This window comes from Cavia porcellus, unplaced genomic scaffold (assembly GCF_034190915.1).
Source record: "Cavia porcellus strain 051 isolate PalLab524CR breed Dunkin Hartley unplaced genomic scaffold, mCavPor4.1 scaffold_23, whole genome shotgun sequence".
Classification (NCBI taxonomy): Eukaryota; Metazoa; Chordata; class Mammalia; order Rodentia; family Caviidae; genus Cavia; species Cavia porcellus.
In genome coordinates, this window is record NW_026947506.1 from 40,586,648 (window position 1) to 40,610,827 (window position 24,180).

Genomic DNA, 24,180 nt, shown 5'->3' on the forward strand with positions numbered 1-24,180 from the left:
CCACTCCGAGCTTGCCCACTTTCTTAGGCAATCTGCTGTCCTGGAAGAAGCTCCAAGAATTGTACTTGAGACAATGTCACCTTCAGAAGAACCCTGGGAAAATACTGTGTCTCCAAAGACTAGTGGCACTACTTCTTTAAAATGACCCATTTCTGGACTCTCACAAATTTGCCCAATTATGCTGAGGGCGGAAGTCGTTTTGCCCCTAAAAAACATGGCGGAAAGCTTGCTGGTCTCCAAGGAAACACCACGTAGTGACGCCACGAAGTAGATCATTTTTGCGCACGCGTAGAAACACATGCACCGGAAGTGATCCTGTCGCTATGCACGCCTTTGGTTTACTGCGCGTGTGCACAGAGCTCTTCCGGCACCTGTGTTGCCCAAATGGTGGAGAAGAAAACGTCTGGTATGTGAGCCCGCTCGGGTTTCGCCCCTTTCGCTTGCTAGAGCCACACCTGGCCTCGGACTTCCTGACCGTTATTCGTCTCAAATATGTTCCGTGGCCGTCGGTTCCTGGTGTTGGGGCTGCACCCCGAGCCATTCACTCACGTTTTATTGATGCTTGCTATAAGCCGGTGCTGGAGATGGAAAGGAGAAAGATACTGTACCTGTTATCCAAGAACTGGCTTTCTGGGAGGGGGAAGACACCTAGGCTTATCATTGATTTCAGAATGATACGTGGCGAGAGCAGGGAGGAATGGCACCCAGCCATTTTTCTAGGAAAGAGAGGACTGGGAAGGATGGCAAGGAAATAATGCTAGAATTGAGGCTTGAAAATCGAGTTACTGTTTTGCTCAGTGGAAGTGCGCACAGATTTCTTCCCAGCGGCAAATACCGTAGGAGGAAAGGCAGGTAAGCAAGTCTCAGGAAGCCGTGTCCATAGTTTGAAGCTCTCAGAGAAAATAGTGAGAGAAGCCTCCAGCATGGGAAGAGGTTAGGGTTTGTTTGTTTGTTTTTGAGACAGTCTTGCTATGCAGTTCAGGCCGACCTTCAGCTCACTGTGTGTATCCCAAATTGGACTTGAACTCAGCGTTTCTCCTGCCTCACTGTACCCTTCCGAGTGCTGGGATTACGGGAGTGGGCCCCGGCTAGAGATTAGGTTTTGAAAGGCATTACGTGTACACTGCCGAGAGTCTGAATTTGGAGAGAGGAAAGAACAACTAAAGGGTTTTAGTGCTGGGCAATGACCGCGGCACATTTATCTTTTAGAAAGCCCGTTCTGGTTTCTGTGGTGGTGAAGAGTGTTGTCCAGTAGAACTTCCTGGGTTATGGAATTTTTTTTTTTTTTTGGTACATTTTGGGTATACACAATGTTCAATTCATCCTAGGGCATTTGTGCCTGAACATATTACATCTCTTTGTTTTGTTTTTGTTTTTGAGACAGGCTACATGATATATTTTGCTCCTTCGTTTTTTTTTCTTTCCCATTCCCCTCCCAACCCTTCAACTCCTCTTCCCCTCCTTATTTACAAAAGCTTTGTTTCCATTTTTCCTTCTATTCTCCTTTTATTCCTTCTCCCATCTTTCATTTCCCTGTCTCCTCCTCCCTTGTTGCCCTTCTCATTTGAACATTTTCTTCTCAATTCCCAATATCTATTATATATTTTAGTCCTTATTTACACTTTTAAGTTTCTCACATCAGAGAAGTGATGCAGTATTTAAACATGTGTGTCCTGTTTATTTCACTTAAGAGTATTGGGTAGGAGATTTGGCAGGCAAGAGCCAGGTCGTTAGTTCAATCCCTGGTACAAAAAAAAAAAAAGTATGGTCTGAAGGTGCATTTACTTAACTAGAAATGTTTCAAGCTTCTTTATGTCAGAGAAGTACTCCACTATGTTAAAAAAAAGAACCCACAGTTTCTTTATCCATTCATCAGTTGATTTGAACTATTTCCAAGATGTAGCTATTATAAACTGTGCTGCTGTAAACACAAGTGTGCATATATCGGTGTGGTATGATGTCTTTAATTATTTCAGGAATAAGCCAGGTATGGTGATGCATACCTGTAAGCCCAGCACTCAGCCTGAGGCAGAGGGCTTGCTGGGAGTTAAGTCTGACCTGGGATACATAGTGAGTTCAAGGCCAGTCTGAACTACAGAGTGAGACCCTGTCTCAAAAACAAACTAGAAGGGGAATTGTTCTAGTTTTAGTTTCCTGAGGAATCTCCACTCTGCTTTCCACAGTGTTTGCACCAGCCTACAACAGTGGAGATGTGGGTTCCTTTATTCCTCAGCCCTACATCATTTGTCACTGTTTGATTTCTTAATAATCACCTTTCTTTCTGGAGTGAAATGGAATGTCAGCATTGTTTTACTTTGTGTCTCTCAAATGACCCATGATGTTGAACATTTTTTCATATATTTATTTGTCATTTTTACTTATTTATCTGAGAAGTGTCTATTCATTTCAGATGCCTATTTTTGGACTGGGCAAATTTAAATTTAAATTTGGGCAGGAGTCTAATCTTTTTGAGTTCTTTATATATTCTAGATATTAGTCCTTTGTCTGAGGAACAGCTGGCAAAAAATGTTTCCCACACTGTGGGTTGTATCTGTGATTTCTTTTGCTGTACAAAAGCTTTTTAATAAGATGAGATCCCACCTATTGATTCTTTACAATATTTCCTATATGATGGGGTTTTGTTCATAAGGTCTACCGACACCAGTGTCTTCAAGAGTTCTCTATTCTGTCTTCCAGAAAATTTAATATTTCTGTTTTAATATTTAGATCTTTAATCCATTTCAATGTAGTTTAGTGCATGGGAAAAGATCTGGATCTAGTTTTAATTTTCAGCATGTGGAAAGCTATTTGTGTTTAAGCGCCATTTATTAAAGAGGCTGTCTTGTCTTTAGAGAAGGTGTTTGGCTGCTTTGTCAAAAATATGGTGGCTAAAAAAAAAAATAAGATGGCTAAGTGGGTTTGGAGTTGTTTCTGTATCTTCTAAGCTGTTTCATTGATGATTGGGTCTGTAGTGTTTTTTTGTTTATTTGTTTTTGCCAGCACTGCTATTTTGTATCACAGTAACTTTGTGATACAGTGTCACAGTCCCTGACTTTTCTTTTCAGGTCAGGCATTGTGATGCCTCCTGCCTTGCCTTTGTTGCTGAGAATTGCTTTGCTATATGAGGTCTCTTCTACTTCTGTGAGATATGCTATTGGTGTTTTGATTGGAATTGCAGTAAATCTGTATATCAATTTTGGAAGTATGGCTATTTTCACTATATTGATTCTTCCTACCCAAGAACAAGGGGTATCTTTCCATTTTCTAATATCTTCTTCAATTTCCTTTTTCAGAATAGTGTAGTTTTCAATGTAAAGGTCTTTTACTTCATTAGGTTGATTCCTAGGTATTTCATATTTTTGGATGCTGTTGTGAAAGGTACTGTTTTCCTAGCTTCTCTCTCAGTGAGTTTGTTACTTTTGTATGTAAAGGCTATTGATTTTTGAGCGTTGACTTTGTATCCAGCTCTGCTACTGAATTTGGTTATTAAATGTAGAAATCTTTTGGTGGAGTTTTTGGGGGTCTTTATAGAGTGTCGTGTTATCTGTAAATAATGATAATTTAGCTTTTTCTTTCCTATCTTTATTTCTTTTATCTCTCTCTTGTCTAATTGCTCTGGCTAATGTTTCCAGAACTGTATTGAATAAAAGTGGTGACATCCTTGTTCCTGATTTGAGTGAAAGTTTTCAGTTTTTGTCCATTTAGTGTGATATTGGCTGTCGATGTGTCATAGGTGGTTTTTATCAGATCAAGATAAAGACCATCTATTCTAATTTTCTGTAGAGTTTTTATCATGAATGGATACTAAACTTTGTCAAACATTTTTCTGCATCTATTCAGATGATCATATACTTTTTGTCTATGGTTCTGTTAATAGAGTGCATTTATTGACTTGCATATATTCAAACATCCTGCATCCCTGGGATGTATCCTACTTGATCATGGTGTATAATCTGGATTGTCGATGTCCGCTCCCGGCCGGCAGGAAGGACACACGACAAAGTCTGGCAGTGGACAACCTTTTCTTTTATTTTTCTTCTCCGTACAGCCTGCCCTGGGATCGCTCCCAGCCGAAGCCTCCTTTGGTCCGCTCCCCGCGGCTCCTTCTGGGCTTCTACTTCCGGGCTTCTTCTTCCCCCCCAGGGGTGGCACCAGTATATATACGGATACAGTGTCCAATCATGTTAAAGTGAGCAAGGCAAGCTGATTGGCTAACATCATCAGTTGCCAGGCAGACTATATTGTTGAGCGGGTTGCTTACGCGGTAAGCAGGAAACTAACGTGCTCGATGGGAGGGGTAATCTACCTCAGGCTTTACTCTTTACTACAGGCCTCACGTCCGCCAAGTGAGGCGACCGGGCTCGGGGCTGCGGCTCCCAACATCTCCCCCTTTTTTATTTTTTATGAATGTGCGCATCGTAGCCCTTTCTGGACTGGGTGCAGAGGCTTATGCCCTATGCGTAGGCCCACCGTAGGTCCTTGGCTTAGACCCTGGTCGGCCGTCCCATGGTCTGCCAAGGCCCTGAGGCCCTCGTCCTTTTTCTAGGGCCAGGCACAAACTGGACGGAACCTGGATGCACACAAGCTTGCACTCATTTCCTCTCCGTAAAGAAATCCCCTCGGAGAGAAATTTAGACCTGGGCAGCATCTAACAGTCCAGCGGCTTACGTGCAGGATGGGGTAGGGCCTGGCTTAGGTTGAGTCGCACCGGGGGAGTACGCTCTTACCCGTCATTGACTCTCCTACCTAGCTATGTCAATTTTTTAGAGGAGGAGTGTGGGAAGCTCACCACCCCTAGACTCGGTCGTAGGCTAGGCGAGCGAGCCATGCATATGCCTGAGGATCTTCTTGTCCATTTCGGGCTACCGCTATTTCTATTCATCTTGTTGGTTGGTCTGTGATGGATCTCCGGTAGGGCAGGTCTGATCTTCAGTCGAGGGCTTTGTCGCCCGTGTCAGTCTCTCCAGTACCCACAGTGGTTCTCGTCCCGATTCCTGTGGGAAAACACAAACCGCGCCTCGGTTCCAGCTGACCACTGGATCCGGGCCCATCCATTGTCCTGTCAGGACATCTTTCCACTTCACCCACCCTTTATGGTTGGGGGAAGGGTTGCAGTGCTCCACGGCTGGGGAGCAATTATCATTATTTAAATTTAAAAAATTGTGTGTGAATAGTGCCATGGATAATCGTGCCTTTGGGGCCAGGCCTTGGCCTACTCCCCCTTTTTGTTTTTGTAAAATTTCTTTGAGGCTTCTATGAGCCCTCTCAATGATTCCTTGACCTTGGGGATTGTATGGGATACCATGTTTTAATTGAACCTCCATCATTTTGCAGAACTCATTGAAGGCTTTGCCTATATAGGCTGGTCCATTATCAGTTTTTAATATTTTTGGTTTGCCCCATGCGGCCCAAGCCGCCAGGCAATGATTGATCACATTAGACACTTTTTCACCTGTTTCTGCTGTTGCAAATATGACGTGAGAACAGGTGTCTGTGGAAACATGAACATATTTAAGAGTCCCAAACTCCTGTATATGTGTGATGTCCATCTGCCAAACATCACCAGGGATCAAACCTCGAGGGTTTACTCCCATCGGTATGGCAGGTTTGTATGTGGCACAGGAGTCACATAGTCGCACGATATCTCGTGCATCTGCTCTGGAAACATGGAAATGGTTTGCTAGTGTCCTGGCATTGACATGAAACTTATCATGGAAGGCACGGGCTCGCTCGATTGGTGTTAGTAAGGTAAAAATCCATAACGGGCGAGTGGCAGTATCAGCAGCCGCATTCCCCTGTGCCATAGGCCCTGGCAGGGATGTATGTGCTCTTATGTGGGTGGTGAAGACCTTATGGTGTCTGTTCTGAAGCAATGTCTGGATAGACAGGAACAGCCCAGCCACTGTGGAAGTGGATCTAATTAAACCGGCAGTCTCAAGCACTTGCATAGCATTGACCACATACCTAGAATCGGAGACAATATTAATGGCTTCTGAGAACCGTTCAAGAATCATTTTAACGATCTGCAGTTCCACCACCTGAGGCTGATCAGGTTCAAATTGTATGGTAACCGGGGGCTTGCCTAGGATCACATAGGCGCCTATCCCCGTCTTGGAGCCATCTGTGTATATTGTAGTTGCTGGGACTAATGGCTCAGAGGCAGTAACCTTTGGAAAAATTATAGGGTGCTGAGTGACAAATGACAAGATTGGGTCTTTAGGGTATTGATTGTTTATATCCCCATGGAAAACACATCTCAGAATGGCCCATGTATCTATGCAGGCAGCCAGGGTCTTGATCTGGCTGGCGGTATAGGGTACTCGGATGGCTTGTGGTCCTGAGCCAAAATGTTGGACAGCTCTATCATGCGCTTCAAGGGCCAATGAAGCGACTGCCTCCGGGTAATGCTCTATGACTTTTGCAGGTGAGACCTTAGGGTGTATCCACAGTAATGGTCCTTTCTGCCAAATCACCGCTGTGGGCTGTAGACTAGTCTGTAGCAAACAGACATCAAAGGGTCGCCCTGGTTCAATTCTGTGTAAGGTAGCCCCACCTAAGGCTTTTTCCACTCTCTGTAAGGCAGCTCTTGCCTCAGGAGTGAGCCTCCTGTGGGAGGCTATATCTGGGTCTCCCTTTAGAAGGTCGAACAGGGGTTTGAGATCTGAATTTGGTATATGTAAATATGGCCTAATCCAATTAATGTCTCCCAATAGCTTTTGCATGTCATTTAGGGTCCTAACGCCATCCGTCCTAATGGTGACCTTCTGTATAAGTCTGGAGGTGACACTGAGGTCCACACCTGCTGACCCAGGGGTGGCCCTTGTTGAAGGCTGCCATCCTGAGCTGTCCTGTCTCTGGGGCGGGGGCCCGCCTGTGAAGGGGGCCCCCTCTGGCCGTTTTTTGGCCCTCTAACATCTCGTCCACAAATACGGTTGCCCTGAGCATCAAAGACCGACCTACACTCCTCAGCTTTGTGTGATCCCCTTTTGCATCGCCCACAAACATATGGTTCTTCATTCCTAGGGCGAGGCCTAGCATCTGCATTGTTTGGGCAATGACGTTTAATGTGTCCTGGCTCCCCGCAGGCAAAACACCCTTTAGCCTTACATTCCCCTTCTAACCCGCGAGGTCCCCTCTGCTGTACAGCCGCGGCCAGGAGAGCAGCCACTCCCGAGTTGGAGAGCGGCCCCCCTATCTCTCTGCATATCCTAATCCAGGCGTTGAGGTCCTTGTTCTTATGAGGAGCTATCGCTGCCTTGCACTCCTTTGTACATTGCTCAAAAATCAGCTGCCTTACCAGCGGTCAAGCCACTCCCGGATCAGAAAATATCTTATCGGCAGCATCTTGCATTCGGGCCACAAAGTCAACAAATGGCTCTGTGGTACCCTGAATTATTTTTGAAAGACACAAGGAGGCTGTTCCGGCACCACTCACCTGCTTCCAGGCGCGGAGCCCTATGGCGTTGATTTGTTCATAGACAGCGCCGGGGAACTGAGTCTGATCATCAGCGTGCCGACCTTCTCCCATAAGCATTTCCTTGTTCCACCCCCGGTTTCCCCGATTGGCGTTTCTCTCAGCCTGCTCTGCAGAGAACTCTGCGTACCAGGCTCGCCAATCCAGGTAACTGCCCGAGGGCAGACACGCCTTTGCCAGCTGAATCCAGTCCGCGGGGGTGAGGGGCCCAGAAGACAGGTTCTCCAGCATGGCAATGGTGTAAGGCGCAGTCGGCCCAAAGGTTGTAACTGCATTTTTAAGTTCTCTAATCTGCTTTATCTCAAAAGGCTCCCATGCATTGCGTCCCTGGCCCATAGCTACTTGTACAGGAAATATCCCGTAGGGGCCACTATCTATCCCAGGTGGTGGATGTACCTCATGAGACAAACGTCCCCCCTGCCAAAGCCGCCTGTAAAAATACCGACCCGCCGGCGGCGGAGCATAAGACGGCGGCCATGATTGGGCGGAAAATGGGGGCCCGTGCATCACTTCCTGTTCTGGCGAAGAGGAAGGGAGCTCCCGGGCGGCCGCCTCGCGGCGAGGGATCGCCTCCGGGAACAGCCCCCAAGGTAAAGAACCCTGCGACTCCTTATCGAGCGACTTAGGCTCCTGACAGCTGGTCTCTTTGGCCTCCGTGCCATTCAACTTTCCCTCGTCCTCGGAGTCAGACGACTCCGAGGCTAGAGCCCCGTCCTTCTCCTTAGCATCTTTGTTCCCCTTGACGGGCCCCTCTCGGGAGCTCCCTGACTGGGCCTGCTCAAATACCCTGCGTACTTTTGTAAGCTCTTGAGAGCTTTCTCCACAACCACCCTCGCTCTTAATGTTACTACCTAGCATGTTTCCCATTTTTTAATATGTTACTCACCGCGTGAGGCCCAAGGAATCCGCCACTTACGCGTGAGCCTGAGGGGAGTCTAAAAGCCCTGTAGGTGCGCGCCACCCAGAGCCCAGGCTTATCCCCAACTCACCTGTCTCGCAGCTCTGTACTGGAGCGTTGTCCGCTGTCACGTCTCGGGGGTGATCAGTCCCCGTGCGGGCCTCCAAATGTCGATGTCCGCTCCCGGCCGGCAGGAAGGACACACGACAAAGTCTGGCAGTGGACAACCTTTTCTTTTATTTTTCTTCTCCGTACAGCCTGCCCTGGGATCGCTCCCAGCCGAAGCCTCCTTTGGTCCGCTCCCCGCGGCTCCTTCTGGGCTTCTACTTCCGGGCTTCTTCTTCCCCCCCAGGGGTGGCACCAGTATATATACGGATACAGTGTCCAATCATGTTAAAGTGAGCAAGGCAAGCTGATTGGCTAACATCATCAGTTGCCAGGCAGACTATATTGTTGAGCGGGTTGCTTACGCGGTAAGCAGGAAACTAACGTGCTCGATGGGAGGGGTAATCTACCTCAGGCTTTACTCTTTACTACAGGCCTCACGTCCGCCAAGTGAGGCGACCGGGCTCGGGGCTGCGGCTCCCAACACTGGATGGTTTGCTTCTTTGTGTTTGCCAGTATCTTACTGAGGATTTTTGCATCTATGCTCATTAGGGGACTTGACCCGTGGTTCTCTTTCTTTTCTTCTTTGGTTTTGGTATCAGGATAATGCTTTCTGGAATGAATTTGGGAGTATTGCTTATCTTTCAGTTTCATTGAAGAATTTGAGAAGTATCAGCATTAAGTCGTCTCTAAATTTCTGTGGAATTCAGCAGTGAATTTTTCAGGGATTGGGCTTTTCTTTGTTGGTGGGTTTTTAGTTATGTCCTCAATTTTATTAACTGATACTGGTTTAATTAGAATATTTATATCTTCTTGATTCACTTTTAGTAATTTATATGTATCTAAGAATCTGTCCATTTCTTCTGAGTTTTCCATCTTATTAGAATATGAGTACTTCAAATAGGTACTAAGATCTTATGCGTTTCTGCAGGATGTGTTGTGATTTCACCCCTTTTATTCCTAATTTTATGGATTTGACTCTTTTTTTGATAAGGTTGGCAAAGGGTTTGTTGATTTTGTTTAAATTTTCAAAAAACTAACTGCAATTTATTGGTTCTTTGTATTTTTTTAATTTTATTGAAAGAAAGACTAAAAACAAAATGGGTAGAAATAATACATATTTTCAAAGAAAAAATAAACAGTAAGAAATCACTAATTGATGATTACATATTGTCCTCTTACAAATAGTTGTTCAAGATACAAAAGTGAAGCATACAACGTGGGGATTCAAACAGTGAGACTGCAAATGGTTTTGTTCAACTGTCCAACAAAAACTTAGTAATATGGCTATCAATCCTATACACTTAAACATACATGCAGTTATCCACATATTCATTTGTGTTGAGATTAAACAAACCATAGCAGGCTAAAATCACTCTGAGCAAAGAATAATAGTATTGCTGGATTTCATGTCATGGCACTCCGGGATCAGCACTGGATACTGTAGTGTCTCTTTTTCTTCAAAGTATTTGTTCATTTCATAATGCAATATAAGATCAGTTCTCATAAGCTGTTTATAGATTCTACACATGCATGAGTCTTAACATGTATTTCTATCCTTTATTAGAGGGAGAAACAAAACAAAGCATGGCAAAACAAAACATATTCCTATAAACACATGAAATGAAAAAGACATATAAAACCACTGTACAAGGAGGTCTACAATGGTTACTGTGTTATCTCTTGTTATTTTCAATACAATTGTCTGTATCATCAGACATAGTATAATTAAAAATAGTAGTACATAACAATATTAATAAAAATAAAACTTTGTAGATAGTGTAAAACTTCTAAAACAGGTAATAATCAAACCAAAATGGGTATCATGGTGAATCTTGTCATCTTCAGTGTAGTTGCCTGTACTCTCAGACTTGATACTATCAATCATATCAGTTTTGAATAAAATCTGTCCATACCAAATAGCAATCAAACCAACCCGATTTAAAAAGATCAGTCATGATAAAACAGTATAAGTTATACAGGGCTCCAGATTAAATTAGTAGGAAATTAAAGATGATTATTGTACTATATCCTGTTGTTTTGGGATAGCTATCTGTGCCCTCAGATCTAGTGCAAGTAGACAAACTGGGACAGAATAAAATCTATCTAAGCAGAGTGGTATGACTAATGTGAGTTTTAAATCCTGATACACTATTAACAATATCCTGCCATTTTTTTAAGACTATTCCTCCCCTTTCACTCCCCCAGGTGCACTGTGCATTTCTGGGGCTCACCAACACCCTCAATTTTTAGATTGGGGGGCAACCTGCTATTTACCTAACTGGTTCCAAACCTTCCCCCTCCTGGACTTGATCTCTAGTTGTATTCCTTTACCTGTTAAAGCCTGTCTTTCCAACCTATCTATAAATACTGGTCGAGTTGCCCCTATTACTTACTGTCTGGTTCCCTGTCACATAGAGCATTGTTTTCTCATATTTGATTTTCGGGCCATAAACCCTTTTTCAGGTTAATTATATTTCCTATAAAGAGCATCTCGGTGGACCCTACCTCCTGATCTACTCTGCCTGTATTTCTCTTTTTTCCTTTTTTTTTTTTTTTTTTAGTGTATCAAGGCATCTATATTAGACTTTATAGCCAACCTTGTCTGCCTCATTCCTGTTGTGCTCTTTTTCTGCCATTAGTTGTCTGCTTTTCTTCTTCATTTCACTTTCTGCTCCATTCATTGAGGCCTCTCTGCCACTGTTCCTGGAATCCTGGTAGTTTCTCTCTCTCTAGAATGTCCTTCAGTATTCTCTATAGAGTTGGATTGGTGGTCGAGAATTCCCCTAATTCCTCTTTGTCTTGGAATCATCTCATTTCTCCATTCATTTCTTTTCTTTTTATCGGTACCGGGGATCGAACTCACGACCACCTGCTTGCAAGGCAGGTACTTATGCTGCTGAGCTAAATCCCCAGCCCCCATTAATTTCTTTTTTCTTTTTCTTTTTTTTTTTTTTTCCTTTTTGAGACAGGGTCTCACTATGCAGTTCAGGCTGGCCTTGAGCACACTTTGTAGCCCAGGCTGGTCTCGAATTCACAATGATCCTCCTGCCTCAGCCTCCCGAGTGCTGAGATTATAGGCGTGAGCCACCACTCCCGGCCTCTCCATTAATTTCTAGAGACACTTTTTCAGGATACATCAGTCTGGGCTGGAGGTTATTTTCTTTCAGGGCTTGGAATACTTCACTCCAAGCTCCTCCTCTTGATTTGATGGTCTGTGTTGAGAAGTCTGCTGTGATTTTGATAGGTTTTCCTTTATAGGTGATCTGTTTCTTTTCTCTTGACGGCTTTTAATATTCTATTTTTATACTGAATTTCTGGGATCTTGATTATTATATGCCTGGGTATAGCTCTGTTTTGGTTGTAGGTGGCTGGAGTTCTGTATGCCTCATACATCTGAATATCATTTCCTTTTCCTATGCTTGGGAAGTTTTCCTTAATTATTTCTGTGAATAGCCTTTGTAGTTCCTTTGTTTGTTCCCCTACTTCTTCATTCACATTCTTTATTCTCAAGTTATAGATTATCTTGTCATCTTCTAGCCTTTGTATTGTTGCTACCTGTTTCCTTGTTATTTTTAAGAAATTTTTCTTTTCATGATTATACATTGCAAACCAGTCTTCCAGTTTGGATAATCTATCCTTAGTTTCTTTCAAGCAGTTTTGCCAGCTTTCAATGGAGTTTTTTATTTCCTGGTAATCTCTTTGAATCTGCTTCATGTATTTTACATTTTGTTTATATTTTTCATCAAACATTCCTATTTTTGTGCTCCTCCATTCTTCCGTCTGTGTCTTCTTGAGAGGTGCTTAGCATTTCTTTTACTAATCTACTTATATCTTGCTTTACTTGGTTAAATATTTCACTTTTGAACTTGTCTATGAGGTCCTAAAGATATCTCTTTATATCCACTTATGCTGTGTCTGACATTGCATGATTGCTGCCTCAATCTCTTTTGTATTTACCTCTCCTGGATCAATTCTCAGGGTTGGGGGCTGGGGACTTTTTCTTGTTGCTTCCTCTTCTCATGTTTTTGGTTTCTTCCATACAGGCATATAGAGGAGGGCCCAGTCCCTTTCCTTGTTTGGTATGGTTCTTCTGAAGTGCGCTGGCTAGGTGATCCTGTCCATTCCAGTGTGTTATTGAGGTGCAACCAGTGACAGAGTATGCAGGCTCCTTCCCTCTGGGTCAAGTCAACCTGCTGAGGCCTTCACTGTGTTAGTGTGCTCCATGCGTAGGGAATTGGTTTGGGACAACATATTGGGTCTCAGCCAGGGGTGTGACCCAGGCCAAGCATACCCCACCAGTCTCATCTGAGAAGGGAACAACTCACTGAAGTCACTGCTGTTCCTTGTTCTTGCCAGTCCTGCCCGATTCCAAAACGTCGTCCTGTTGGTGCCCCTTTCCCGTGGAAGGGTTTTATTCTTGGCACTCACCAAGATAAGTGCAGGTCAATGCAGGTCCCTTGTCAGCTCTGTTCTCCGTTGGACTCACTGACCTCTGACTTCAGTGCAACTGCGGTTCCAGCAAGTCGAAGTGGCAGGAATTCAGGTGCACAGGAGCACAGAATCTTAGCTGCCTCAGTAGTTGCCCCAGTACTGCATGTTTGACTGGTTCTTTTCTTTTCATTTTAGTTTCTTCCTGAGTCGAGAGGATCCATCTCCCTCTGTCCAGGACTCCGCAAAGGATGTTATTTCGGCATCTGAGTTGTCTGTCTCAGGGAGCCTCTGTATTTTGCTCTTATCTATCTGCCATCTTTACTGGAAGCCCTTTGTATTGTGTTTTTAGTCTCCATTGCGTTAATTTCTGCTATGATCTTTATAATTTCCTCTTTTGTATAAGCATTGGGCTTGACTTGCTCTTTTTCTAGAAGGTTGAGGCTCAGCATTAAATTGTTTGCTTGAACTCCCTGTTTTCCTGTTGTGGGAATTCACTGCTATAAATTTCCCTTATAAGACGGCTTGAATTGCATCCTATAAGTTCCAGTATGTTGTATTGGCACTATCATTTAACTTCGTGAAATAAGAAGTTTTTGTGGTTTTTTCTGCAATTGATTTCCAGTGTCCTTGCACTATGGCCTGATCATATGTGTGGAATAATTGCAGTTCCTTTGCATTTACTTAAACATTGTCTGTGAGCTTGTAGGTGGTCTGTTTGGAGTGTCCCATGTGTAGCTGAGAATAATGTGAATTCTGATGTTGTGGGGTAGGATACTCTGTAGATATCTACTAAGTCCATTTGTTCAAAAGTTTGGTTCAGTTCTGATTTTTTTTTTACTTTTTTTATTTTAAAGAGATTAAGACAAAAGAGGACATAACAAAGCAGATCAGAACAGAACAATATAAGCAACACAGTATTTCACCACAAGACAACCTGTAATTAACAGTAACTAGCATAATGTCTCTTTGAAATAGTTGAGCATAACTTAATATACAATAGTACCAAACATAACAAAATAATATAAAGCCATTCAAGAGAATGAAAGTATTACAGGGCATTCAGAACCAAGTAACAGAATGAACAATGGCTACTATATTATCTCATTTTCCATAGAAAATTTGTTTATACTGTCACACATAATAAAATCCAATAAGATACAATACGATAGAACCAATGGAAACAGAAGAACAAAAGCATGGTAGGACTTCAAAGTAAGATGATATTAAATCAGCACTGGCTATTGTAATGTCTTGTTTTCTTCAAAATAGCTGTTCATATTATCACAGATAATAAAATCAAACAAACCAGGATAAAATCATTCCAACTAATAAATGCAAACATTATAAGGCTTCAAAGCAATGTAATGGGGAATCATGATTACCATAAATTCTTTTTTTTTTTTTTTTGGTCTTTTTCGCTTTTATCAGTACCAGTACCAGGGATCGAACTCATGACTGCCTGCTTGCAAAGCAGGCACTTATGCCGCTGAGCTAAATCCCCAGCCCCCTACCATAAATTCTTATGTACTCTTACCATTTCTTACACTAGGGAGACTATATGGTATTTATACATGTGAGTTTGATTTATTTCGCTTATGAGTATGGTCTCAAGTTGTGTCCATTTATTTATAAATATCTCAATGTGATCATTCTTTATAGCTGAGTAGTACTCCATTGTATAAAAATACCACAACTTTTTTATCCATTCCTCAGTTGATGGACACTTAGGTTATTTCCAAGATCTGGCTATTACAAATTGTGCTGCTATAAATATGGGTGCACATATATCACTGTGGTATGATGTTTTCAGTTCTTCTGGGATATGCCTAAAAGTGGAGTAGCTGGATCAAATGGGACTTCCAATCCCAGCATTTTGAGGAATCTCCAGACTGACCTCCACAGTGGTTGCACCAGTCTACACTCACATCAGCAGTGCAGGAGAGTTCCTTTTTCCCCACAGCCTTCTCCAGCATTTGTGGTGGTAGTTTTCTCTATCCTGGCCATTCTTTCTGGAGTGAAATGGAATCTCAGTGTGGTTTTAATTTGCATTTCTTAGTTCTGATTTTTTTTGTTGATTTTTTTTTTTGGTCTAGTTGATCTATCTGTTGTGATAGTGGGGTATTGAGGTCCACCATTATAATGGTGTTAGTGTTTATTTGATTTTTCATGTCTGTTGTTATTTATATTATATAGTTGGATGCACTGGTTTTTGGTTCATATATATTTATGATTGTTATCTCTTCCTTTTGGGTTGTTCCCTTTACAAAGGTGTAGTGACCTTTTTTTTTTTTTTTTTTGTCTCTTAATCAGTCTTGGCTTGAAATCCAATTTGTTTTCACATAAAATAGCTGCCCCTCTTTTTTCCAGGGTTCTTGTGGCATGGAGAATTGTGTTCCATCCTTTGACTTTCAGTCTATGAATTTCTTTTTGTATTAAATGTGTTTCTTGTGTGCAGCATATTGCTGGATCCTGATTCTTAATCCATTCTGTTGGTCTGTTTCTTTCCATTGGCATATTGAGACCATTTAAATTGATGGTTCAACTGATTTTTGTTGTTTGTTTGTTTGTTTGAGATGGAGTCTTGCTGGCCATGAACTCACGTATGTGGTCCAGGAATGCCTCAAACTCATAGCAATCCTGCTACCTCAGCCTCTTGAGTGCTGGGATTACAGGCATGTCCCACTGTACCTGGAAAACTGTACTGACTTAACCTTGTGTTATTTTCCTGTCATTGGTTCCCTTTATTCCCTCCTCCATTTAATTGTTTGCTTTGCCTGGTGGAGTCCTTCTGTTGGGAGTTTATGGAGTTGGAGGCCTTGTTTTCTCTTTCTACAATGCCCTTCAGAACATGTGGAGTGTTGGGTTTGTGTTCATAAATTTCTTCTTTGTTATGGAAGTGTCTTTATTTCTCCATCAATTTTTTTAAAATTTTTTTTGTCTTTTTCATTTTTATCAGTACCAGGGATCGAACTCACGACTGCCTGCTTGCAAGGCAGGTGCTTATGCTGCTGAGCTAAATCCCCAGCCCCTTCTCCGTCAATTTTGAAAGATAATTTTGTAAGGTATGTCATTCCAGGTCGCAGGTTGTTTTCTTTTGGGGCTTGAAATACTTCACTCCAACTCTCCTTGATTTGAAGGTTTGTGTTGAGGAGTCTACTGTGATTCTAACAAGCTTTCCTTTGTGTTTAAATATTCTGTCTTGTATTGAATTTCTAGAATCTTGACACTACACTTTGGTGTAGGTTTTTTTTTTTTTCTTTTTTAATCATTGCTTATTGGAATTCTATATGTCTCACTTATCTGTATGTCAAATTCTTTTTCCCTGTTTGGGAAGTTTTCTGCCATGACTTCTGTGAACATTTTTTTTTTAATATTGTTTGCTCTCTCCTGGTTTTTTCATTTACTATAATCAATCTTATGTTATTTTTTGTTGTTGTTATTGTTGACCATCTACCAGCTGCTGGATTGATTTCTTGTAGTCTTTTGCTATTTTTAAGAAATCTTTCTCTTCATGAATGCTAACTCCCATCCTATCTTCTATGGCTGATATTCTGTCCTCACACTGGCTCATTCTGCTGCATACACTTTTGTAGTTTTTGATCTGGATATCCGTTTGAATCTGTTTCATAGATTCCATTTCTTTCCTATGTTGAATGTTCATGGTTTCCATCATTTTCCTTTATTTTTTAAAGTCTCTGTCTGCACTAGAGTCACTAAGCATGTTTTTCATTATGGTCACCATCTCTGGAGTTATCTGAGAAATTATTTCTGATTTGATTTTTTTCTAGAGTTTCATTCATCTGCTTTGTTACTTGTGCTGTTAACTGTTTCAGAGAGTCCAGGCAGGTGGCTTTCGGATTGTTCCACCTCATTGCCCTTGGGTTTGGCTTTGGTGAGCTGGAAGTCTGGGGTTGCATCTTAAGTATCTCTCTTTGTCTCTCCCTACACACACACACACACACACACACACACACACACACACACACACATAATTCCCGGGTCGATGCTTGTAAATTGCAGGTAGCTTTATGGCTAGCATTGAGAATCCTTAGGAAATACCTACTTCTTAGAGATGTCTTCCAGGTGTAACTGGCTTTTGGATTTTGAGTCTGTCGCGAGATCCTACCTCTTCAATTTATTGGAGATGAGAAATCGCTGCCTATTTTGCTCAGCCTCTGGTTCTTTGGTTCTGGTTTATGACCTGTAGGCACTCAATCTTGGCATAGCAGGAAGAACAACTGATTAGAACAATTATGTCACCTTGGCTAAATTAAAATAGTACAGTCATCAGTAACAGTAGCATAAACCTAGCCTAGGAGAAACAAACTGTGGTAACTATTAATATGACACTTTTATCTGTATGAACTATATTTGTGATTGTGTAACAAAATCTAAAACAAACTCCAAAATTGTGTACAGTAAGTATACCCTCAATATGGCAATTTTATCCTCAGAAGAGAAAATATAAAAGGAGTTATGGAAAAAAATAGAGAAATAGAAAAGAATAATACTAGAAGCAAGGGAAGAGAAGAAAGGAAAATTATATGAGCTTTGTAAAACGTATAAAGATAGGAGGGAAAGAGAAGCAAGAAATAAAAACAGAACAAAACAACAAAAAAAACTTGAAAGAATGATCACATTCATATAAAAACAACAAATAAGAAGCAAACAAACAGAAACACTCAAAAGAAAAAACAGAAAATAAATTCTACTTCAGGGCGTGTTTCTGCTGTCACAGGTAGAGTGGGGAGCCCAAGCCCAGATCCATGTAGATTAACATTAGTAGGCCAGGTACAGATTTATGGTGGGGTAATAGATAATCCCAGCAAGCCCGCACCTTTGGTTCCCCTGAATTCAGGCTGGTTTCTGGCTGTGAGGCTGGAGCCCAATTCGATCAGCCTGCCACACTCAGTGTGGCTCCTTGACCTTCTGGTGACTTCAGCTGAATCTTACCTCACCCTAACATGGGAAGCTGCTAGATGGTGCCAGGCTGCAGATGCTCTGCATTCCAAGCTCAGTTGGCCCCTCTCCAATATGGTTACCAGCCAATTGCCCTCTTGTGGGGGGCATCTGAACCCAAATAACTTAGCAGCCACTGCAGTCTGCTGTGCCCACTGCTGTGTTCCAAGGTGGAGACCTCTGGGGTTGCCAGCAGTCACGGTGTATCTGCAGTTTGAGCTGCCCCTTCTGATACAGGGGAATGAAACTCCCAACCTACCGTATGTCCAGAACGAGTTCGTGTTCTCTAAAATCAAAGAATGAATTTTAGGAACAACGAAGGTTAAGAGTAGAATAGAAGTATTTATCAAGAGAAAGAAAGCTTCTGTCTGAGAGAGAGACAGGAGGGGATCCCGACAGGTTGCCAAAGATTTTGTATTTTCTCGAGATTTTTTTTTTCTTTCTTTCTTTTCTTTTTTTTTTTTTTTTTTTTATCAGTACCAGGGATCGAACTCATGACCGCCTGCTTGCAAGGCACGTGCTTATGCCACTGAGCTAAATCCCTAGCCCCGTTTCTCGAGATTTTTGTAAGAGTAAAACCATGAGGTAAGGCAGATCTAAACTGGGAAAAACTGGGAACTCGCTATGTTTAGCTAATAAGATTAACAGCTCAGGTAAAATTGATTAAATTGGGAACAAATGGGCAGCAAGTCACATAAAAAGTGGGCATTCTTAGGGATCAGTGACTCTTCCTACAGAGGGTTGGGATGGTGACTCCTGTCTTCTCAAAGAGATCCAGATTTAATCCTTAAGGATTATACGAAAAGGTGTGGTCCCATTTGTTTTGCCTTCTGCCCTGAGAGATATAGTCCACAGCAAGAGGTGTGTGTCTCCTCCAAGGTCATCAGACATCTGGTCCTCTGTGCCGTCTTCTTGGGGGCGGGGCCTAGCCCCCTGTCTGACTGCCTATAATTTTTCTAACTAGCTCAGCTGCCTGTACCACTTCCATACAGTCAATCAGACAGAGCTTAGTGAGAAAGTGATGCTTGCCACCTCCTCCTTTTGCATTGAAATCTCTCTTTGGTCTCCCTGTTGGGCTTCAGTTCTTAATTCAGATCCTTGCTGGGTCCCAGGATCTACTTAGCTCCTTCCTTCTCTTCTTCATATGGCTGTATTCCAATGTCCGGACACCTAACCTCAGAGAGGCTGTTTCTTCCAGTTATGGATTGCTCTTAACCTGTGGTATTCAGTATGGGGCATTCACCACTTGTGGCTGTTGAGCTCTTGAAACATGGCTAATGCAACCTGAGAGCTCAATTTTAAATTTTATTGTCTTAATTAGCCTAAATGTGAACTCAGATGACCACATGTGACTCTTGACTACTTTATTCTGTAGAGCAGATACAGAGCCTAGAAGTTAGGAACATATTGAATAGTTCCATCAGGTATGATGGTGGTGTATACCTGTAATCCCAGCACTCCGGAGGCTGAGGCACACTCAGGATTGCTGCAAGTTCAAGGCCAGTATGTACTACAGAGCAAGACCCTGTTTCAAAACACAACAAAACAAACAAGAAAATAGATATTTCAAAGGAAAAGAGATAAGGACTGGGCAGAGTGTGGTGGCAAAAGTACCTGAGCAATCTTAGTTGCTCAGGAGGCCAAGGCAGGAGTATTTCAAGTCTGATCTCAGTTTGGTCAACTTAGCAAGACCCTGTCTCAAACAAACGCAAAGGACTGGGGACGAAGCCTAGTGGTGGAACACTTCCTAGGATGCATGAGGCCCTGCAATGAATCCCAGTACTAAGAAAAACAAAAGTTAGCATACTGCTAAATTCACTTGCAGAAAATTAAATGATGTTGTTCCTTAATACCCCTCACTGGCTCCTCATTGCTCTTGCCATAAAATTTCCAAGCGCAGATTCTTTTACATCTCTAAGGTAGGGCTCTTACGGGCCTGGCCTTCATCTCACCCACCCCTCAGCCATGTGCGCACACACACTCTGTGCACCAGCTGCACTGAACGTCTCAGTTTGTTGAAGGCTGCAGTCTCCTGTCCAGGCCTTCTGTCATGCTGGCACCAAAGCTGAAACAACCTCCTGGGTCCAGGGCCAACTTACTCATGACTTGGGCCTCAGCCTATCCTTCGCTTCAAGAAATCGTCCCTGACCTTTCAAGGGCAGGTTGGGTAAAGTTTGTGTCTTGCGTGACGTAGCACTTTGTACTTCCTTGTCCTAACACAGACGGTGCTATATTGTGCTGTTCTGTTTGTTTGTTAATTCAGGTTTTTTGTTTTTGAGACAGGGTACTGCTGTATAGTCCAGGCTAGCCTTGAATTCACTGTGTAGTGCAGGCTGGTCTCGAATTTGTGGCAATTTTTCTACCTCAGCCTCCTGAGTGCTGGGATTACAGGTGTGTGCCGCCACACCTGGCTGTGCTGGTTGATTTAGTCATTCATGTTTCCCATGAGACTCTCACCCCCAGAGAACCTTGGGCACTGTGAAGCATTTGGAAGAGAGGCAGTCTAGTGTGGTGGTCAAGGCCATGTGTTCTGGGATTGGATTTTGACCTGGTCTCTTACTAGCTGTGCAAACTTTGACACATTTCTTAACCTCTGCACATTAGTAAACTGAGGGTGAGATGGTATCTATTTCACAGCGATGTTTTGTTTTATTTTTGGATAGTGTCTTACTATGTAGCTCAGGCTGGCCTTAAACTCACAGTGATCCTCCTGCCTTAACCTCCTAGGTGCCAGGATTACAGCTGTGCGCCACCACATCTGGCTTCAGAGAGTTGTAAGGATGGAGCAGTTTAATGTATGCAAAGAGCAGGACATCACTGTACAAAGATTTGCAGATGCTCACATCCCTATATAAAACGGTATCAGACTCGTGTAGACATATTCTCCCACAGGCTTTACATATTCTCCCAAAGGCTTTCCTCATCTCTCGATGCTTATAATAACCAACTGCAATGTGAAATAGTTGAGACTGTTGCTTAGGGGATGACAAAAATCTGTGTATGTTCAGATGTGTTAAAATAAAAGTGTTAATAAAATGCTTTTCTTTTTCAATTTGGAGACTGGATAAACGTACAGTATAGAAGGTCTGTTCAGTTGGGGTCTGCAGCAGAGAGGCAGACTTGGGAAGGTTTGCATGTTGAGTTGCAATGTCACTGGGGTCAACAGTGATGTCCTGCAGCTGGTGGCACAGCCTGTTCTGGGACTCAGGACAGGGTTCTGGGCTGAGAGGATCCCATTTGGAGTCATCTGCCCTGCTTCAGGGTTAGACAGGCCAGCAAGAGGGATGGACAGAGAGAAGAGGGACAGGCAGAGATGATACATGCAGGGGCAGGAGCGCAGCTGACGGGACGGAGCTGGAGGAATAAAGCCAGAGTCACAGTGGGGCAGGCGCCCAGTGCAGTCACAGCATAGGAAGCGCAGCAGGAGGGAAATTCTAGAAATGTATCCTGAGTTTGGCCTGAGGAGGTCACCAGATGCCTGGCCATGGGCAGTTCTCATTGGCGGTCAGGCAAGAGTCAGCCTGCTGGGGCAGGGAGTGGTGAGGAGGTGAAGATCACAGGGACCCCTTTTAGAGTGGCGTAGCTGGGACACTGGTGACCGATGGGGGTTTAGCAGGGAGTGTTTTATTGACAGTACCAGAGGAAGGCAGGGGCTTGTGCTGGCGGTGAGCAGTGGGTTCCCTGGGGCTCGGGGAGGGGTAGATGCCCACTGTGACCAGGGGAGGTAGACTTAAAGGGTGAGTGTGTCTCTTTGGGGGTGGCCCCTGTTCTCTTGGTAGCAGGACAAAGATCCAGAGGAGGATCTAAAAGCACTGGGTGCACAGTGGCCTCCCAGTCAGCTTGGCTGTGTGAATCATCAGGCAGATGTCACAGGTTGGGTGCCCAGGGCCACAAAGCAGGCATTGGAAGCTGAAGAGACTCAGCTAGCTGGGAATGAAGCAGGCCAGAGGGCAGACTTGGCAGGAGGAGGTACGGGGACATGGGCTTGGTGATAGATGGGACCAAAGCCTGGGGCTCCCCCCCTTTGGCCATCTTGCATACACTGCCCCAACCCAAGGCCACCCAGGGCCGCTCTGCTCCGTTCTCCAGTAACTCTCCTTGCCCTGCCCCATCCAGTTCGCTCTCAAGACCCCAGCCAGCGGCGGGTGCTGGACCGGGCAGCCCGGCAGCGTCGGATCAACAGGCAGCTTGAGGCTTTAGAGAATGATAATTTCCAGGACGACCCCCACGCAGGTCTCCCTCAGCTCGGCAAGAGGCTGCCTCAGTTTGATGATGATGCAGACACCGGTGAGGAAGGGGATGAGGTGGCCCACGTGGGGACTGGGAGGACACTGGGCGGGAGGCAGGTGACTTGGGAGCTCCTGGCTGTACCCGGTTCAGGCTCCTGGGGCTGTGAGCAGCCACTCTCCCCTGCTGTGTCTGCTTCCTTGTGTGTGACAGTGAAGAAGATACATAGATGATTGGATGTCAGTCTTCAATTTGGAGTGTGTGGAGGTGACAGCGGGCCAGGATTAGAGAAGTAGCCGTGAGGAGCAAAGGCTCGTAGGGAGGGACGACTCAGACCCAGGTGTCTAGGAGTAGGGAGCTGGAGGAAGGTGGTGGCCTTCTCCGCAAGTGGCAAGCAGCTCACTGCTTTTGGCCTTTAGGAAAGAAAAAGAAGAAAACTCGTGGTGATCACTTTAAACTTCGCTTCCGAAAAAACTTCCAGGCCTTGCTGGAGGAGCAGGTAAGAGAGGATGGGGGTAGCATGGGGGGAGTCCGGCAAGGGTAGGCGCGCTGGGACCCCAGCCCCAGGGGTGTAAGCTGCATAGCAGGGGCAGCTGTCCCGTTTTGTCTGCAGAACCTGAGTGTAGCTGAGGGCCCCAACTACCTGACAGCCTGTGCCGGGCCCCCATCCCGGCCCCAGCGCCCCTTCTGTGCTGTGTGCGGCTTCCCTTCCCCATACACCTGCGTCAGCTGCGGTGCCCGCTACTGCACTGTGCGCTGTTTGGGCACCCACCAGGAGACCAGGTAAGCCTGGCTGCGCCCGCACCCACACCCGCACCCCACCCACAGCCTCCCCACACCCCTCCCACAGCCTCCCCACACCCCTCCCACAGCCTCCCCACACCCCTGACGGCTCTTCTCCGGGGCTCGCTCTGCTCTGCAGGTGTCTGAAGTGGACAGTGTGAGCTTAGTGTCCCTGCAGAGGAAGCCTCGGCCCACCACCAGCCTCTGAAGAACACGACCAAGAGGGGCACCCCAGATGGAGCAGCTGCTCACTCACCCAGAAAGCTGTGTCCTGCCCTGGAGACCGGCTTCCTCAGGAACTGTGCAGGGGGCCAGCAGCAGAGCGCCATCAGAATAAAAGGCCTGGTGGCAGGAGCTTTCCTGCTCAGTTTTGTTTTGCTTTGCTTTTTGGTTTTTTGAAACAGGTCTCACTCTGTAGTTCAGGCTGGCCTTGAACTCACGGCAGTCCTGCCTCGGCCTCTTGAGTGCAGGGATTACAAGTGATCCCTACCTTCTTGGTTTTGCAGTGTCCAGGGTCAGGAACTGTCACTCTTCTCACTGCTCTGTCTTCCTCTGACCTGCCATGCACCCCTTCCATTGTCTGCCCCTTAGTGTCCCTGATCAGGAGAGATTTGGTCCCATTCTCCTATCTCTGCCTCTCTCGGTGGCTGCTTTGTTTTGTGGTTATTGATCTAGGTTTTTATTTTTTTATTTTTCTGTCTCTGGCTCCTCTGAGTATTTTCGAAGTACAGCCAGATTCCTGGGTGACAGGAAGTGGGGTGAGGGCCGGGAAACAGGCACAGAATAAAGCTGCAGAAGGAGCTCTTTGTCACCTGGTGTTTAACCAAATGGCTCCTTGCCTCGGTACCACCAGTCTGAGGGAGGACTTGTCCTTAGGAAGCCCTTGTTGTCTTCCTAAGGGTGGTGTTGTGTGGTGGTGGTGTGTGTGGACCCCAGAAGTTCCAGGAAGCACAGGGGCAGTCCTGCCTCAGTGACCCTTTGGCAGTAGCCCGTCTCAGACCCCACTTGTTAAGTGGGTAGCAGGCTCCCTGGAGTCATTGGTTGAACACTTAGTAAAACAGAGGCTTTGTATGTGTTGAGCAAATGAGGCACAGCCAGGGAGGACAGAGCCAGGCCCCAGGGGTCTCACTGCTCTGATGCTGCCTGGTTCCAGGAAGCACAGACCATACCCCACCTAAACTAGAACCTCCCCCGCCCAGCTCACCACCATCCTCAGAAGGAGGGGAGAGGAAGTTAGTGCCAGGGTCTGAAACACTGAGATTGGAGACTCCTAGAGGTGCCCCCCCAATCACATTTAATT

The 24,180-nt window shown here is 44.6% G+C and overlaps 1 protein-coding gene across 1 annotated transcript; it reads left to right on the top strand.

Moving 5' to 3' along the window:
- The first annotated feature begins 198 nt into the window (after positions 1-198).
- On the top strand, positions 199-23,247 carry Znhit1 (zinc finger HIT-type containing 1). The gene is made up of 5 exons (XM_003470135.5): positions 199-406; positions 21,987-22,157; positions 22,517-22,596; positions 22,711-22,880; positions 23,020-23,247. Exons 1-5 carry the CDS (start codon positions 385-387, stop codon positions 23,039-23,041), a joined length of 465 nt encoding a protein of 154 aa, XP_003470183.2. The 5' UTR covers positions 199-384; the 3' UTR covers positions 23,042-23,247.
- Positions 23,248-24,180: the final 933 nt, after the last annotated feature.